We start from the raw sequence: 17,133 nt of genomic DNA, 5'->3' as shown, positions 1-17,133 counted from the left end.
AGAATCTTTTCCACAAAGAATCTTCATTTTAAAGTGATAACTCTTCTATTATTCTGATATTCCCAATGATCAATACTCAAAGGAAACAAAGTTTATATGTGCTTTAGACTAGTTTACATACTTAATATTATTAGAATATAAGTATAAAGATAGGTAGGTAGATAGATTTTTTTTTAATATTTAAGTTTGTCTCCCATCTTTTTCTAACATCATTGAATGACAGCATCCATTTTTCATTAAGTGAAATACATGTTTTTATTCTGCAAATATGGGTGCTTTCTGCTATTAAGTTTATGTTTTACATAATCTGGTAAGATATTAGGGTTTTAGAAATTTAGAAATTACTGTATTCTGCAAAGAATACCAGTATAATTATACTTGTTCTTAATTACTAAATTAAAAACAAATAAAATATATTTGTAATCACCTTGTTTGCTTTTGGTAATACAATGTTAGTTTTAATTTTTATATGATTATTTAATTATATTTGTATGATTATCCTTTCTAAGACCAGAAAGTATAAATCATGACTAATGCTGTTTTCCTTTTTTAGCATCTCTGGAATGTGGTTTTTAGATATTTGCCTCATCATCAATTCTGAGAAAGCCAAAAAAAAATTTTTTTAAGTAATATACTAAAATGTGTAAGAATAATACTTGTGCCTTTCAAATAATTCTGATATTTTCAAGGGAGTATAAATTATATAGAAGATAATCAAACACATAATTGAAATTAGCACTTCATCAAGAAAAAAATAAAAAATTCATGTAAGGAAAATGAGCTTACAGTTACAAGCTGAAATATCTTTTATATTAGTGAAGTTCCTCAAATTTTCTGTGAAAGTTAATGAACTAAAAGATACATATAGGCTTTTTATAAATCCCTTGCTGTACCATTGTAATTTGTCTTTCTACTTTTAAAAATTTATTGATTTTAATAACTTCCAAAAATATGCAAATTTAATCATTGTGATCATTAATTTCCAGCATAGTTACTAAAATATTTGGGAATATCTTATATTTGAAGATGAGAACTATTTACTTTGAGATGAGTTGGCAGATACTTTATTCAATGTCTTCTGTAATTAGAGCACCAATTTCAGTGGTGTTTAAATTATTATATCTTAAAATTCCAGAAATTTGGATATTTTATTCTCTGGTATATAGTAACTCCATATTAAACTACTTTTGTGCTATGAATTTAAAAGTAGTATTTAAAGCAATCTTACGGTATTTAATCTATTTAAAAAATTATAGATGCTGTATGTACTATATTTTCACATGCCCAATACACTTGGTAGAAATCCAAAAACACACAATTAAACAACCGTGAATAATTAAATATTAACCAATATGTATTATCAGTGCCAGACTCCTTAACAAACAAATTAAGGTAAGAAGTTTTACTGACTTCTACTTATTAACTGAAAGGCTTCTTTTCCCCTTTCAGCCAATTTTACTGAAGAACAATCCTTTGTTACACTATCATTAACTAATAATTATACTTCTCATTTATTTATCACTTCACAAAGTGTACAGACTACTCTCATGCACAATAAATTTTTCAGCCAGTTATACCCGATATAGACAAGTTATACACTGAAAACAGTTATAGCAAACTCATTCTACACAATGTTGCAGATTTGCAAAAGATATTTTAAATACCAGATGTCTCTTGCTTTTTACAATGATTCTTTGTACTAAAATTTGATTTCAAATAATTTTCAGGAACTCAGCATTTGTATTTTCCTCAAATATGTACAATGCATATGTTTCTCTGGGATCAGGGTTTCAAAAAATATGGTCTTAAAATTTTTTAACAATGAACAATATGATTGAAATATAATATTAAAAGGGCATTATATAGTTTCTAAATTGATTTAGCAATATCACATCAATTGATTAGTTGTAGGGATTGAAATCTACTGGGAAATTAATAGAGACGTATAGGGCTATTGAAGATGTCAGGTCTTAAAACTGAATAACTTAATAATCATTTTACTTTACACCCATACTCATCCATATTAATCATTCATCCATTACTATATCATGACTGAAAAAAATTTTAACTTTTGTATTAACTGAAATTTTTCATGTACACTATTTGATTTCATGTAAGAGATTAACCATCATCTTAGATAAATGCATAAGTAAAATTATAAGTCATGAATTTATATATACTACTTTTGAAGAAAACTGAGCCTATATTTTAAATATAAATTTTCTAAATAATTGAATGGATAGGTATACTTGGATCTTAAAGACAAATATATTTCACATCCAAATACCATTTTACATAATTAGTGAACTTCTGGGCAAAACAATCTTTTGGATACAATTTTCTGCTATATGACCTTTGTTCACCGAGACAACTAGGCAACACAATTGCATATGGGATTATTTTAGAGGATAGCCCAGTGGACTTGGGACATTCCATGTCATGGCAGAGAAATCTCATAATCTAGAGACCAGCATTAGTATTCTACAGCTGCCTATGCTGAGATATGTGGAGTTACATGGAGAAAGTCCAAACTTTCAAATATTTCTCATTCTTAAATTTTCTCAGATCACAGACTAAAATATCTAAATGAAAAAAAAAAAATGAAGACCAGCTATTAACTGTTCACACTAGATAGTCTCCAAAACTTAACAGTCTGGTCTTTAACTTCGGAGACTGGAAACTTCAGAGGAGCTGAGATCTAGGGTGTACCAGCACAGAGTGACACCTGAGTTTTCTTAAGGAACTCCTCAATATCACTGAAGTTTATGATTTCCTCCACTCTGATGAGATACTCCTGAGGCTATCAGGAAATCCAAAGTGATTTGGAGCATGCCTGGATTTCTTCAAAAGATTATCTTTGCAAGTTAAGGATAACTGCCTTCCTGTGGATATCAGTTGACCAAGAGCTGTCATGTAAAGGAAAGGAGAAAGAGAACACTATCGGCACGAACCAATGTTGATGTACCAAAGCCAACACTGATGTTATGTGAACAACCTCCTGGCCCTTCCATTGACAGTCATGGTTCAACACTTGCCCCCTTCACTGTTACTGACCAAAGCAAAGGAACAATTTATAGGCACAGTTATGGAGCACAACAGCAAAAGAGTCCATTCCTGCAAGTGCAAACCTACAAGGGTAATGACCACACTCTGCCTCCTGAACTTCCATCTACTTGTCCTCCAGAACTCAGCTCACCACTGGAATCAGTTTCTCTATGAAACATTCCCTGGTCACTACCCCTATCTCCTCATTAGGTGTTATCCCTACATTAAACTGTGTGCTTAATCAAATTAGCACCTGTAGCAAAAACTACTAGAATGATGTATTTACATTTTTATCTCAAATACTAGAAATGTAAAGTTCCTGCAAACAGGACCCATGATTATTTTATTTTTACGTCCCTAGGACTGAGCTCAGTGCTTAGCACATGGTAAGTGCTTAGTAAACATTGGCTAAATTGAAGCTGAATGAGGGTACCACAACATCTGGCACATCCACCACATTAGTGATTTGGAGGTGGGGAGATGAGATTCCTTAAAAAACACCCAGACTTCATTGTTCTTAACAGAAAAGAAAAAAAAACGATGAACAGCATGAAGTGAAAATGCCATGACAGTCTCCTCAATGCTAGAATGAATGCAATATTATAATATCAGAAAACGTCAGTGACCTTGCCATTACTAAGGAAATAACACCTTTGTAGGACTATGCAAGGAGACCTATACCATTTTTTATCATGATAATATTTTACTGCCATAAACACTTAAAACCCAGGAAGCTGTTTAGAAAAAAAATTTTTTCAAATGTCTATGTTTCTGAGACTACTTATTCTATGTTAAACTTATTTGCAGCTTTCATTCAAATGATTACATTATTTATTTTCTGGGACTCCTTATTCTATGTTAAACTAATTCAGAGCTTTCAAATGATTATATTAATTATTCACTTTAGTACATGGTTATGAAATATTTGGGAATTGTTTTAATGACTTAGAATAAAAAGAAAGTTCAATTTTAAAAAACTGCTATCCAAAGATTTATGGTAAAATAAAAAACATAAATTTACTTCATTTAAGATATAAAGGGTTCCCTACATACAACACTAATAAGGATTTTCATGAAAATAACAAGCCTATAAAAACACTGAAATCTTACAAACTCTCCTATAACTTATGGAAGACATAAAACACTAATTTACTATCTGCTTCTCTATATTTTACTGCATTTTTCTAAAACATCTTTGAAACAGCAGGGGAACATCTTGGGATGAGGGCTGAAATATGTATTTTGGGTATATTTTATAGACAAAAGATGTGATCAAGAAAATCATAATCAGAGAATAAAGCAGACAGACTTGAATTTTTATCACAATTGCACATGGAATAAAGCTTGAGTAGAGTCAGAAGGTAAAGTGCTGCATATACAAAGCACAAAATACAGTCTAATAAATACGTCACATGCTTGGTGATTTCACCTTAGTTCTTACATGCAACTTCATGAAAGGCTAATGTATAAAGTCTGTGTTAAATGATTTCTTTCCCCTAAGACAAAACTACTCAGAAACTTTAAAATCTCTTAATCACTACACATTTTTACAATGCCAAAGAAGAAAAAAAAGAGAAATTATTAATTTTTAAAATTACCCAGCAATTCCATTGCATCATCTTCATTATCAATATCTTCTTCTGTTACAGATGGGGTAGGGCTGTGGAGAGACTCAAAAGAATCTTGAGAGAGCATTGCTGCCAGAAGTTTCTTATGTTGCTGCTGCTGCTGTTTTAATCCTTTAGTCTTGGGCTCCACCTTTAAGCTGAAGAAATATTTCCATGTTAGTTTTGAATAATGACAACTCTATCAATTAGCTGTGGTAAATAAAGAAACCTACAACCAAATTTTCATTCGATTATTTTGCTATATAAAATTATACTCATATTAGTAATATTTTCCCTAAGGATAACAGAAATATAGACTGTCTTCTTTCCTAGATATCCTTTGGTACCTCATTAACCAACTCCCAAGTGGGTATAGGTGAGATATATGGCAAACTGACACTCCTGCCCCATTTAAGGGGGGAGGTGATAATCAGCTCCTACCAGTTGTCACCATGTCGTAATGCAGGCCCACTGTTAATGGATTTTTAAAAATTTTTTTAGAAAGAGGAAGCAGAAAGTCCAGATTATTATGTGAAATTCCTTGACTTACAAACAAATCCATTTGAAACAAAATGAATGTAATGGGATAACTATTTTAACATACTATGACAAGATTATTTTTTAAAAGATGTTATTTATTTATTTGAGAGAAAGAGAAAGAGCACAAGTGAAGTGGAGGGGCAGGGGGAGAGGGAGAAGCAGACTTTTCACTTAGCAGGGAGCGCAGCGTGGGGATTGATCCCTGGACACCAAGATCATGACCTGAGCCAAAGGCAGAAAGCTTAACCGACTAAGCCACCCAGGCACCCTTGACAAGATTATTTTAAATGAAAATTTTAATTTCTTTTTTAAAAAAAGATTATTTATTTGAGAGAGAGCACGAGCAGGGGGAGAGGTAGAGAGAGAATCCTCAAGCAGACTCCCCACTGAGCACGGAGTGTGACATAGGGCTCAACCCAGGGCCCTAAAATCATGATCTGAGTTGCAATCAAGAGTCTGCTGCTTAACCACCTGAGCCACCCACATACCAGAAAATTTTAATTTCTGATTAAAATAAATTTCCTCATTTTCCTATCATGCTGCCTAGATCTTGGGGTAGGATGAGGTAAAAGAAAGGATGGATCCAGAACTGGCAATTAAATGTTTCTCAGTTTCTTCCAGTCTAGAGAGTCTTTGTAAATTTGGAAGAGTTTCTTTGTGATAAAGCTGGGCTCCTTTGGGCAAATGCTGTCTTTCATGGTCTCTCTCCCCCAACTTCTCGAGATGGTATCTGACTGGACAACTTACAAGTCCAAACAACAATCATACATAGTTTCAAAAACTGTCCCAAAGTTCTTTTCTTCTCTGCAATCCAATTTCTTTTCATGTTATTGCCCAAAGGAAGGAAATGCCAAATGGCACCCCATAAAAGAAAAACACGTGATGTAGAGGAAGTCTTCCCCAGGCAGGATGGAAAGATAACCTTTTTAAAAGGTATTCAGAAGGAAGGCCCATAAGGCAAGTGGGTTAAATGTATTGTCCCCACTGCCACCAGGCCAAAATGCAGAGGAAGCTTGGTAAAAAACAAAAACAAAATTTTTGAAACTTTTTCAGGGCACATATCAGAACATTTCAAGCTGTCTTAATAGAAGTACCAGGTTCAACACTGTTTAAGAAGAGGATGGAAACAGCAAAATGACATTGTATGTCATCAGTGGGCAAAGATCAATCAGCCCCACCTCACTGGTTCACCTCCAAGTTACGGTGAATATGTTAGAGAAGGTCAGAGGAAATAGGGAGAAAAAAGCACTTATTTTTGCATGTTAATGTTAGTTAATAAATGTAGAAGGAATGACAGAATTAGAAAATCACCATTTGGCAACCACCGACATTATAGTAACTGTTCAGGCAAGAATGATCAGTGGATACTAATGTCCTTTGCTGAAAGATTGTTAGGGGAGGTGGACAATAAAAAATCTCAAGGTGTTTTCAACAAATCACTAACATTTTTAATCAATTTTTTGGCTCTGATATAATTATAGATTTACATGTTGTTCTAAGAAATAATACAGAGAGATCCTGTGCACTCTTTACACTGTTTCCTTCAATACATTATCTTATAAAACTATAGTGCAATATTATAACCAGGATCCTGACAATAATATGATTCTCCAATCTTATTCAGATTTCCCATTTTAATTGTACTCATTTGTGTGTGTATGCCCGTGTGTCTATTTAGTTCTAGATAACTTTAGTACTTGTGTAGGTTTGTGTATCACATATCCATCACCAGAATCAACATACAGACCATTTCAAACACCACAAGGCTCTTTTCTAACCACTCCTGCTTTCCTCCATATGTCTTCTTCCCCATCTCTAATCCCTGGCAACCACTAGTCTATTCTCCATTCTTTTATTTTTGTCATTTCAAGAATATTATATAAATGGGATCATACAATTTTAAGACTGGCTTTTTTCAGGCAGTCTAAATCCCTGGAGATTCACTCATGCTGTCGCATGTATCAATAATCCATTCCTTTTCTTAGCTATATAGTATTCCATGGCATGGATATACTTCAGTTCATCTAACCATTCACACATTGAAGGACACCTCAGTTAAGTTTTTTAGCTATTATGATGGAGTTGCTATGAACATTTGTATACGTGCTTTTGTGTGAACATAAGTTTTCATTTATTTGAGACAAGTGCCCAAGGGTGCAACTGCTGGGTCATATGGTATTTGCATGGTTAGTTTTATATAAAACTCCCATATTGTTTTCCAGAGTGACTATGACATTTACATTCCTGGAAGGGTCATTAGTTGAACATGAGAAGTGCTGGAGGTTTGAGGAGACAAGAAAAGGCATGCAATCATCGTTGAGGAGCATGGACATGTGAACAGACTAGGTGAATGCAGAGTACCTGTGGGCAGGATCAATGACCTCCTGAAGTTTGGTGGTCATGAATTCACAGTGATACCAGTCAGTGTGGCCATGTGTTCTTCTCCAGTCTATGCCAGTTCAGCCACAGAATAGGCAAAGAATTAGATTTAAATAGGATAGTTTTACCACACAGGAGAAACAAAGGACAAGAGAGGTAAGGGAACTAGCGTATATTCAATAAAAAGATCACAATAATGAGCCAGAAATAAAAACTGGATGAGTGGCAAGGAAAACTCAGTGGAACCAGCATATTTGGGTCCCAGTAAATTACTGCTGGGTACCACAGGGAATGAACTAGAAAGACAGGAGGTGTAGCCAGAGTGAAATATATAGGTATTGACATTAGGGTTTGCAGTTCATAATCATGAGGCCTAGATATAACAGAGGGAATAAGTGACTGAAGTAGGTGGAATTCAGGATCAGTGGTGAAGAGTAGGCAAAGGAAGCAGAGGCTAGGTTTGGGGAAGAATCATCAATGTGAGATACTAACTCCATCAAGATAGGAAGGGTGTTGGGGAAAGTGACAGTTGAGCCAGATGCTTGCGTATTTAGGAAAAAGGGAATGACCTGGGAATTGATAAATTATTGCTACAAGAAGTGGTGGAAGATTACCATGTGTAAAACATGAAATTCAGAGCCAGAGGCTTTTTTAGGGGGAAGGGAGACAGCAAGGTCTGCAAGCAGGAAAGGGGAGCAAGGATGACACCTTCCTCTTTTCCAGCTCTGTAACATATAGACTGTAGAAGTGAAAACTACAACATTAGAGAGAAAATAGCACCCTGCCTCAGGGAAGCAGGGCTCTTACTGCAGACAAGTGGTAAGTGGGATGGAGAGGGGTGGGGTGTAGGGTCTTTCTATGAACACTTAGGGTTCTGGGCTCCCTCTCATCCTGACTTCAAACCGAAACTTTAATTCTTAGAACTCCTTTCTGAAGAAAGCTGGCATAGCAAAGCATTTAAGGGCACAGAATTTGCAGCGAGAGAGACTCGCTCAGCTACTTAATAGTTGTACAATCTTGGGACAGTGATGCAACTACTTTGGGACTTAGCTTCCTTATGCCTAAAATACAGATAGTTTCATGAGGATGAAATGAAGTAAGAGATAAAAAGCACACACAGCAGCCACTAAATGGTAACTAATATCATTATGTGCTCAACGAACACAATGTGCAGCATCCTAGATATTTACATGTCTTTCCTTGAGCAGTAATATCCCACACAGAAAGAAAGGGAATCAGAAAGGGGCCTTAGGAAGAAGAGCAGTTAATACTTCAGTGAAACTACAGATAAAAGGCTGGTATCTAAGATCTATAAAGAACTTCTCAAACTCAATACACGAGAAACAAATAAATCAAAAAAATGGGCAGAAGATACGAACAGACACTTTTCCAATGAAGACATACAAATGGCTAACAGACACATGAAAAAATGTTCAAAATCAGTAGCCATCAGGGAAATTCAAATCAAAACCACCTTGAGATACCACCTTACATCAGTTAGAATGGCAAAAATGGACAAGGCAGGAAACAACAAATGTTGGAGAGGATGTGGAGAAAGGGGATCCCTCCTACATTGTTGGTAGGAATGCAAGTTGGTACAGCCACTATGGAAAACAGTGTGGAGGTCCCTTAAAAAGTTAAAAATAGAGCTACCCTATGACCCAGCAATTGCACTACTGGGTATTTACCCCAAAGACACAGACGTAATGAAGAGAAGGGCCATATGCACCCCAATGTTCATAGCAGCATTGTCCTCAATAGCTAAATCGTGGAAGGAGAAGAGATGCCCTTCAACAGACAAATGGATAAAGAAGATGTGGCCCATATATACAATGGAATATTCCTCAGCCATCAGAAAGAATGATTACCCAACATTTGCAGCAACATGGACGGGACTGGAGGAGATTATGCTAAGTGAAATAAGTCTAGCAGAGAAAGACAATTATCATATGGTTTCACTCATTTATGGAACATAAGAAATAGCAGGAAGATCAGTAGGCGAAGGAAGGGAAGAATGAAGGGGGGGTAAACAGAAGGAGGAATGAACCACGAGAGACTACGGATTCTGGGAAACAAACTGAGGGCTTCAGAGGGGAATGGGCTAGCCCAGTGATGGGTATTAAGGAGGGCACGTATTGCATGGAGCACTGGGTGTTATACGCAAACAATGAATCATGGAACACTACATCGAAAACTAATGATGTACTGTATGGTGACGAACATAACATAATAAAAAATTAAAAAGAAAAATAAAAAAAATACTTCAATGTGATGTTAATACACTCTAGGACTACATTTTACTTTGGTTCAAAAAGATAAATTCTAAACCAGATCAGATGGAAAAGGATGGCTTAATGTCCACCCCCCCACCTCAGCTTACCTCTCCAGGTGGAAACTTCCTCCCCCTCCTGATGGCCTGCATTCTGACCATTTGTTCCCCTCCTCCTGACCCCACTCTTCCCTGGGTGCCTGACCCTGCTATATTTTGTTTCACGTTCTTGCTTCTGAACACAGGTTGGTAAGTATTAGTTTTATCTGACCCCAGGTTCTCTTTTTGGTGGAAAACTGGATTATTCCTCTCTTGACCAATCTCCTAAGCTTGTTTAGTTCACCATTGCAGCCTAGCAGGTAGAATCAGCCCTTCTTCTCGACTCTAGTCAGAAATTAAAGGACTCTCTTTGCAATAAGGCCCAGGTTGTTGAAGAGATCATAAAAAGTTTCACACTGAATTGTTGCATTTTGGTTTATGTATAAGAGCTCTTTTTTTTTTTACATGTCTAGATGTGATGTTTTCATAATTAATTTAGCAGATATTTATTAAGTGCTTTTTATATACCAGGGATTGTAGCTGTACTACAGAAATAAGACATATTTCCTTGTCATTCTCCTCATTTGAAAGTCTGTACTTTGAAAAAAGAAAAAAAAGAAAGTAAGTACTTTGAATCTAGGATGTTCTTTTTCATATTGTTTTCACCCAGTATCTAGCATAAATTCATTTTTTCTTCCTGAACCCCATTTTTAACACACTAAATAAAGTAATAATTAATTTAAGAAGATGTATTTGAGTCTTCCAACTTGACAGATATGAAAATCGAGGGAAATATATTGGTAGTGAAATAGAAAAAGGAAAACTATGTAGATTGGGATGTCGAAGATACAGAACAAATGGCAGATTATAAATGCATAACTCCTATTCAATAACGAAAAATGACCAAGATCATTTCATGAAGGTTGAAGCAAGTGTTTCCCAGAGTCTCATTAAAATACATGGTTTGGTCATGAAGATAGTGCTAGGCTATGAGTCCTAGACACTAAGTCCAAAATGTTGCCTGTCTTAGACCACCTATGAGTCTATTAGTCCATAGGTAACTAGCAATGCGTTTCATAAAATAATAACTTGAGTTAGGATATGTATTTCTTAAAGAAATAAATGAATAAATCAGAAAGAACAAATTTTGAACACATCAAAATGACCTCATCAACATTCTGAAATAAATGCATGATTTAGTTACATACATTTTGGCTTTAAAGAAGAAATGTGTGAGTCATAAGTACATTCTTTGTATGTTTTAGATATTTTTAAGGCCTTTGTTCTTTGATTCCTTTGACAAATTTTTGATTAATCAATATTCTTTCCGCTTAAAATTTACATATTAGAATATCCCTAAATTACTAAGCTTAATTCAGTCTCTGACATATGTATTACATATTTTCCATCATGTCCACAATAGCCAGAATCTGACAATGTTAAGGTTCTTTGTCCTTGGACTTCTTATGTAAAATCGTGCCCTTTATTAATTTTCTTCCTTCTTATTCTGGTTTATTTCCCATCTTGTCACTTACCACTACTTGAATTTATGGTATATATTTGTATATTTACTTGTTTATTATTTGTCTCTTGCTGCCAATTGAGGAAGCTCTAAAAGAAGGGGAGCATTTCCAGGCTTTGTTAACAAACACATCGGAAGCAATTAGGAGCTTTAATGAAAAGAAACATTTCTTAATGGAAAGTGAATTTAGCTTTTATTTTAATATTTAATACATATTTCTAAATTGTAAGATTTTCTATTCATTTTATGGCATATTTACCATCTAATAACAATGCTCACTTAACAAATAAAGCCAATTCACCAGATCTATAATATTTATTGATATTATTCTTGCTTTAATAAAGTGGTTAAGCTCAGAGGAGCTTCATTAGGCTTTCAAAGCTTGATAAGCCTATTTACAAACTCACACTACAAATTTAGCTAGTAATTTTAGGAAATCCGTTACCCAGCTACTGCAAAGTTTAATTAAAATGGCTTAAAATAGAAAAAAAAGATGGCTTAAAACAGAATTATATAGATCTATTACACTCAATTTTTAGTTATATTTACATTATCAACATGTGATTTTTAATATCTTTAAATGTGCAATAAACACACAGGATTTCCCACTAAATGGCTAGATAAGTCACAGCAATTCATGCCAACCAGTAGTATCAGAAAGCCTTCAATCATTCCCCTATGTATTCACCTCTCTCGTTTATAAATCCCTGTTCTTTTTCTTGCTTAGATGCTTTAATTTCTTTCTTAAACTTACTTAATAGAACCTTTTGGAAAATCTAAGAAAGATGTATCAGGAAAATGCCCATGTGCGCAGAACATTGTCCACATAATTTAATTTCAAGAGATTCACCGATCTCTTGGGTCCATCCAGAGACCACGGAGGAGTCAGGGACTACATATCAGTCGCTCTTGTCTTATCCTATTAGTTTCTCCATAAGGCCCTCATAACTGCTTTAATTTTAACCAGCACTTAACCCTTCAGGTGACAGCTCTGTGTACTAAAGTTGCTGACCCTCTTCATACAACATTCCATATGCAAGACCTAAAGAGAAAAGTTGGCTATGCACTAGAGATGGAGTGTTGTAATGACAGCCATTCAAATAAGACTTGAGCAATTAACAACAGGAAAAACTGTAAGAGGAAAGGGCAAAAAGTTAGGATAGACTACAAACAACCCTTCTTATAAATAAGCTTTATTTAGCAGATGTCTACTCACAGTCTTCTATGTGCCTCCTTCACTCACATAACAGATGTCTATTGGTAATGACAATGCGCCAGGCCCAGTAGGGGAGAGAAAAATGGAAGAAGTCATCCTTGAAAATTAAATCTTCTTCCAAAGCCTAGAATACCACTTAGCCTGTTAATGTTGAAGACTGTTATACTACAAGTTCATTACTATTTAAAGACAAAATCTAATGCTTTAGTTATAGCCTCCAGAGTCAAAAAATTTCTCCCCAATCCATTTTTATTCATCCAAGTCAAATCTGATGCTATGTGAGTTCCTGGTATAAATTCGGAATCCTGTTTGGTATTAGAAGATGGGAGAGATACAGTTTCTAACCCATAGTTTATTGCTATTCTTTAAATTAAGTTCAAATATGCATGCATTCTTTCTGCTCTGATGGGGCACTGGGGTGGGATTTCACCTGTCTTCAATTCATAGGGAATACCTCAATTCATAATTTAAAGATAGAGAACAGTAACACTAAGAACAACTTTTCACAACAAATACTTGAGAGAGCTCCTCATGGGTTGAGTTTTCTGGGAAAGGGATTTGACTAGGATTGAAGGAAGATTTCTCTTTATTGGGTATTCAAGAGGGAATCAGAGCTCACTGAAGCTAGGAAGAAAATAGAAGCACTAACATTTGCAATAAATAGCTCCGATTATTATTATGACTAAATGAAAGCAAAATGAAAGTTGACATTTCTCTACTTTACATTAAAGATCCAGCAATGACTAAAGATAAAGGTCTAGTGGGTTTCATAAGTCTGGTATTAAAAATAAAATTACCCTCATTGACAGGTGAAATTGATCTGGCATTTCACAAAAGAAGGTAAATGGATTTTTTAAAATGGTTTTCTTCTCCTTACACAGGACACTTCAACTATTTAAATAATTTAAAAGTTATTTCTCATGGAAATAGAATCAATTTTCTATATGCCTGAAGCACATTAATGAGTATTCTGAATTTCCTTCCTTCTAGCCAAGTGATAAGTCAAAGTAAAAAACCCCTGAAAGCTATTACATTGTAGAAAATACAATTTTCTCCTTGAGAAAGAATAGTTATCGGTTGCTGCTAAATTTAATGTAGGAAATACAAAGTTACTGTGGCTATACTATGTGTAGGAAAAACTCTTCGGTGCTACTAGCTGACTAGTAGCACCCAAAGAAAGTTTTGGCTCTCCCACATTGAATTCATGAGTTTAATTTAAACCCATTTTCTCAGGCTTGTGTAAAACATGCCTCCATAATGCTTTTTCACTCCAACTTCCTTGTGGAGGTTTTCATTTTGGGGTTTTTACTCACTGCAGTTGGTATTACAAAACAAGAAAAAGGTGGTTCTGAATATACTTTTTCTAATAGATATGATCTGGACATTTCAAAACTGCTTCACTTCTATCAGCATCTCCTACCACCATTTTGAGCATCAAAGAACTAAGTGGAATATGGACTTTCAAATTCACAAATCATAAATACTTCCAAAATTAAACATAGAAAATGAAAAGAATTATGTTCATAGTTACGAACTCTAAATTTAAATCGTTCTAAACCAAGGTTTTTCTCTCTTATTCTACATTAACTCTGCTTCGTGTGGGCTATTATACATTTAATAGTTTTCTTCTCCTTGATCAACTACATCTCTCTGGTAAATGAGAAGCCCTTCATCTCCAGTTCTTAATAGTCAGCCACTCCCTGCTTAGCAATATAGTGGGTCTTGACTGACAGCCTATGTCTTTGAAATTATTTCTCTATTTGGTTTTAGTAGCAAAGAGATGGTGATTTTCTTAAATATAAAGAAAAAATTAAAACCAAATCTAAAAGCAAATCTACTAAAACTTTAATTTTAAAAACAGAAAAATTAATTTTTATATTATATGGAACTCAACATAATTTTCTATATAAAATCGCTAAGTCATTTCATCAAAATCACACCCTTGGATTTATTTCCCCATTAGCTTTTAACAATCAACAATACTCAGAATCTTAGAAGGCATCTCATCTCACCTTCCTGCAGGGCTAGAGCTATTATCTTCATTTTCCCATTGTTCATTTTTATTTCTTGGAACTGGGGGCTGTAGCATTTCAGCGGCTAGTGGGTCAGCATCGTTCTCTTCTCGACCAATCCATTCTCCAATCACACGGGGTCTCAGAAGAGAAGAATTGAACGCTATTGTTTCCTAAAGAGGAGAAAAGAATGTATTGACTCAGATGACTTATTCTTATTAATGGGACAACAGGGAAATAATTTTGTCTAGAATTTCAACTGCCTCTGCAAATGAAAATGTTCTTTTTCTCTTTCCGAATTGACTTAAAATTTCAGGTCCCTCCATTTCTATTAGGTGACTTACTCTATGTAATTTGTGCTGACTCCTGAAGGTCACTGTGGCAAAGGATCCAGGAGTGAAATCTTTCATTTGGAAGGCTTCATGTGTGTTCTCAGGAAGGAGGAGCCAAGACTAGCATTTGTGACAGAAGGAAAAGTGTGTGGTAAGGCTCCCATAGTGAAAGAGCTTAGCATTGCTGGGAAATTGTAAGTAATTTCTTATGAGGAAACTGGTGTGAGGTCAGGGAATAAAGTCTAGAAACAGTGGTGGAAGGATGGATTGCCTCCAATGGTGGAACAGTCTGGACTTGCAGGGATCCAGTAGAGGTTGGAAGCAGGGCAATATCAATGACAGATATGGTGTGCTAATTCAAAAAATGTTAAAGTGATCTCTATAGATTTTCATATGATGTGGGTATTAAAATGATACTTAAACTATTTAAAACATATAATAATATGAAAGGTACTAGAATACTGAATATGTGTATTGCTAGAGATATCTCAGTAAGTGGGAAAAAGGATTAAAAGCAATGCCTACTCTATGATCTTAGTTTTGTTGTAAAAATTCATAAGTGTATATCAATATTTTGTGCTGATCTCAAGCCTCTCAATAACCAATGTTGTGGTTCTTACGATTGCAAGATGCCCTTCAGCAATAGCCATCAGGAAACTTTGAAAAATTAAAAGTTTATTGCTTATAAGACCTGCAAATTACACAGCACACCTGGGAGCCACACAGTGAGGACACTGATAGAGAAAGAGAGAGAGAGAGCTAGCAATCACAGTGCTGGGGTTCTGCTTTTATTGGGGTTGAGGGTGGAAACCTAGGGTTTTGTGGGTTCACTCAATTGGTCAATTTAAAAAATAAGAATGGGAATTAAAAGCATGGGGAGAGAAAAAGCAAGTGGCCCAAATGGTCAGTAATTGAAATCAACCAAGATCTCTAAAACAAAAGAGCTTCAGTCAGGGGAGGTGGACCGGACCTTTATCTCGTCTACTGTGGGTAACAATGTATTTATCATAAATAGCCATCTTTGAAGCAGACACTTTGACAATCAAGTTAGGGTTTATACTACAATCCATCGTTCATATACTAATTACTCATTTATTAATTTTCTTATATTTATTAAGACCCACTGTGTGCCAGATACTGCTTTATTTGTTGGGAAAAAGAATGGTAAGACCAAAATCTGGTGGTTTTATCTGAGCAGAGGGACTACAGGTAATTTTAGTTTCTTCTTTTTGTGTTTCTATGTCTTTGTAATATTATGATAAATATACACTTGTCTTATAATGAGAAAAAATGCATTTTTAAAATAACCTGATCTGAGAAACATAGGCTTGACTTAAATTATGTTTCCCTATAATTTTTTAGTATTGCAAGTGTTCTGAATAATTCCTTAAAAATTCAGTCCTGGTCTTCTGAGTCTTTACAATTCTTCAAAATATTATACAGATACAATACATGCAAATATAGTATAACAATATGTATAAATAATATTAATTAGTATACAATTATAACACCAAAGGAAACATGTGAAATATGATGACATATTTGATGAATATTTATCTAAGTAATATCAAGGGACAGAAGGTAGTTGGATATCTTAATACTGATTTCCTAGCCCACATGAAAATGTAACAGATAAATTTTAGTAATAGGTATTTGCATAACTTAGCAAATAATCTAAATTCCTTCTGTATTTATGTTCCCATAGGCAGGAAATTGAAGCACTCTAATGGTTTTCAGCTGTGAAGTCATGAAATCAAATTATTGTTTTGAAATTACTAGAAAGGCACATTCACCTATCACAACTTAATATCATTTGAAGTATAACAATTAAAATTAACAGCAATATTGCTAAATTTTAAACCTATATTTGTTTAAAAAGCAAACTGAAGTAAAGCCATGTTTTAGAATTTTTAAAAAATTATATACATATTTACAGCCTCAGAATCAATTTTGGATTTGTCTAAAGTGTTATTTTGTGAATTTCACTTTCTCCAAATGTAAAACAGTGATGATGGGAATTTTAAAACCTACTGTATCAAATGAGTTCATAGGTAGCACAGTTAAACCACAGAATTCTGTGCATTTCCTTGATACAATTATTTAAGGACGTGGACTATACTAAAACCACTTCTACATGTGTGATATATCTGGGGGAAAAAAATGGTAAACAGA

The 17,133-nt window shown here is 34.6% G+C and overlaps 1 protein-coding gene across 1 annotated transcript in view; it reads right to left on the bottom strand.

The window, feature by feature from the left end:
- Positions 1 to 4,104: 4,104 nt before the first annotated feature.
- Positions 4,105 to 17,133, bottom strand: part of LOC113253071 (uncharacterized protein C8orf34) — a 136,111-nt gene continuing 123,082 nt past the window's right edge. The window contains 2 exon segments of the mRNA XM_026495928.4: positions 4,105 to 4,810; positions 14,630 to 14,802. Coding sequence (XP_026351713.3) covers positions 4,627 to 4,810; positions 14,630 to 14,802 — 357 coding nt within the window. The 3' untranslated portion in view covers positions 4,105 to 4,626.

The sequence above is a fragment of the Ursus arctos genome, unplaced genomic scaffold, assembly GCF_023065955.2.
Source record: "Ursus arctos isolate Adak ecotype North America unplaced genomic scaffold, UrsArc2.0 scaffold_6, whole genome shotgun sequence".
NCBI lineage: Eukaryota > Metazoa > Chordata > Mammalia > Carnivora > Ursidae > Ursus > Ursus arctos.
The sequence above is the reverse complement of the archived record's forward strand: the minus strand, read 5'-3'. Positions and strand labels throughout refer to the sequence as shown.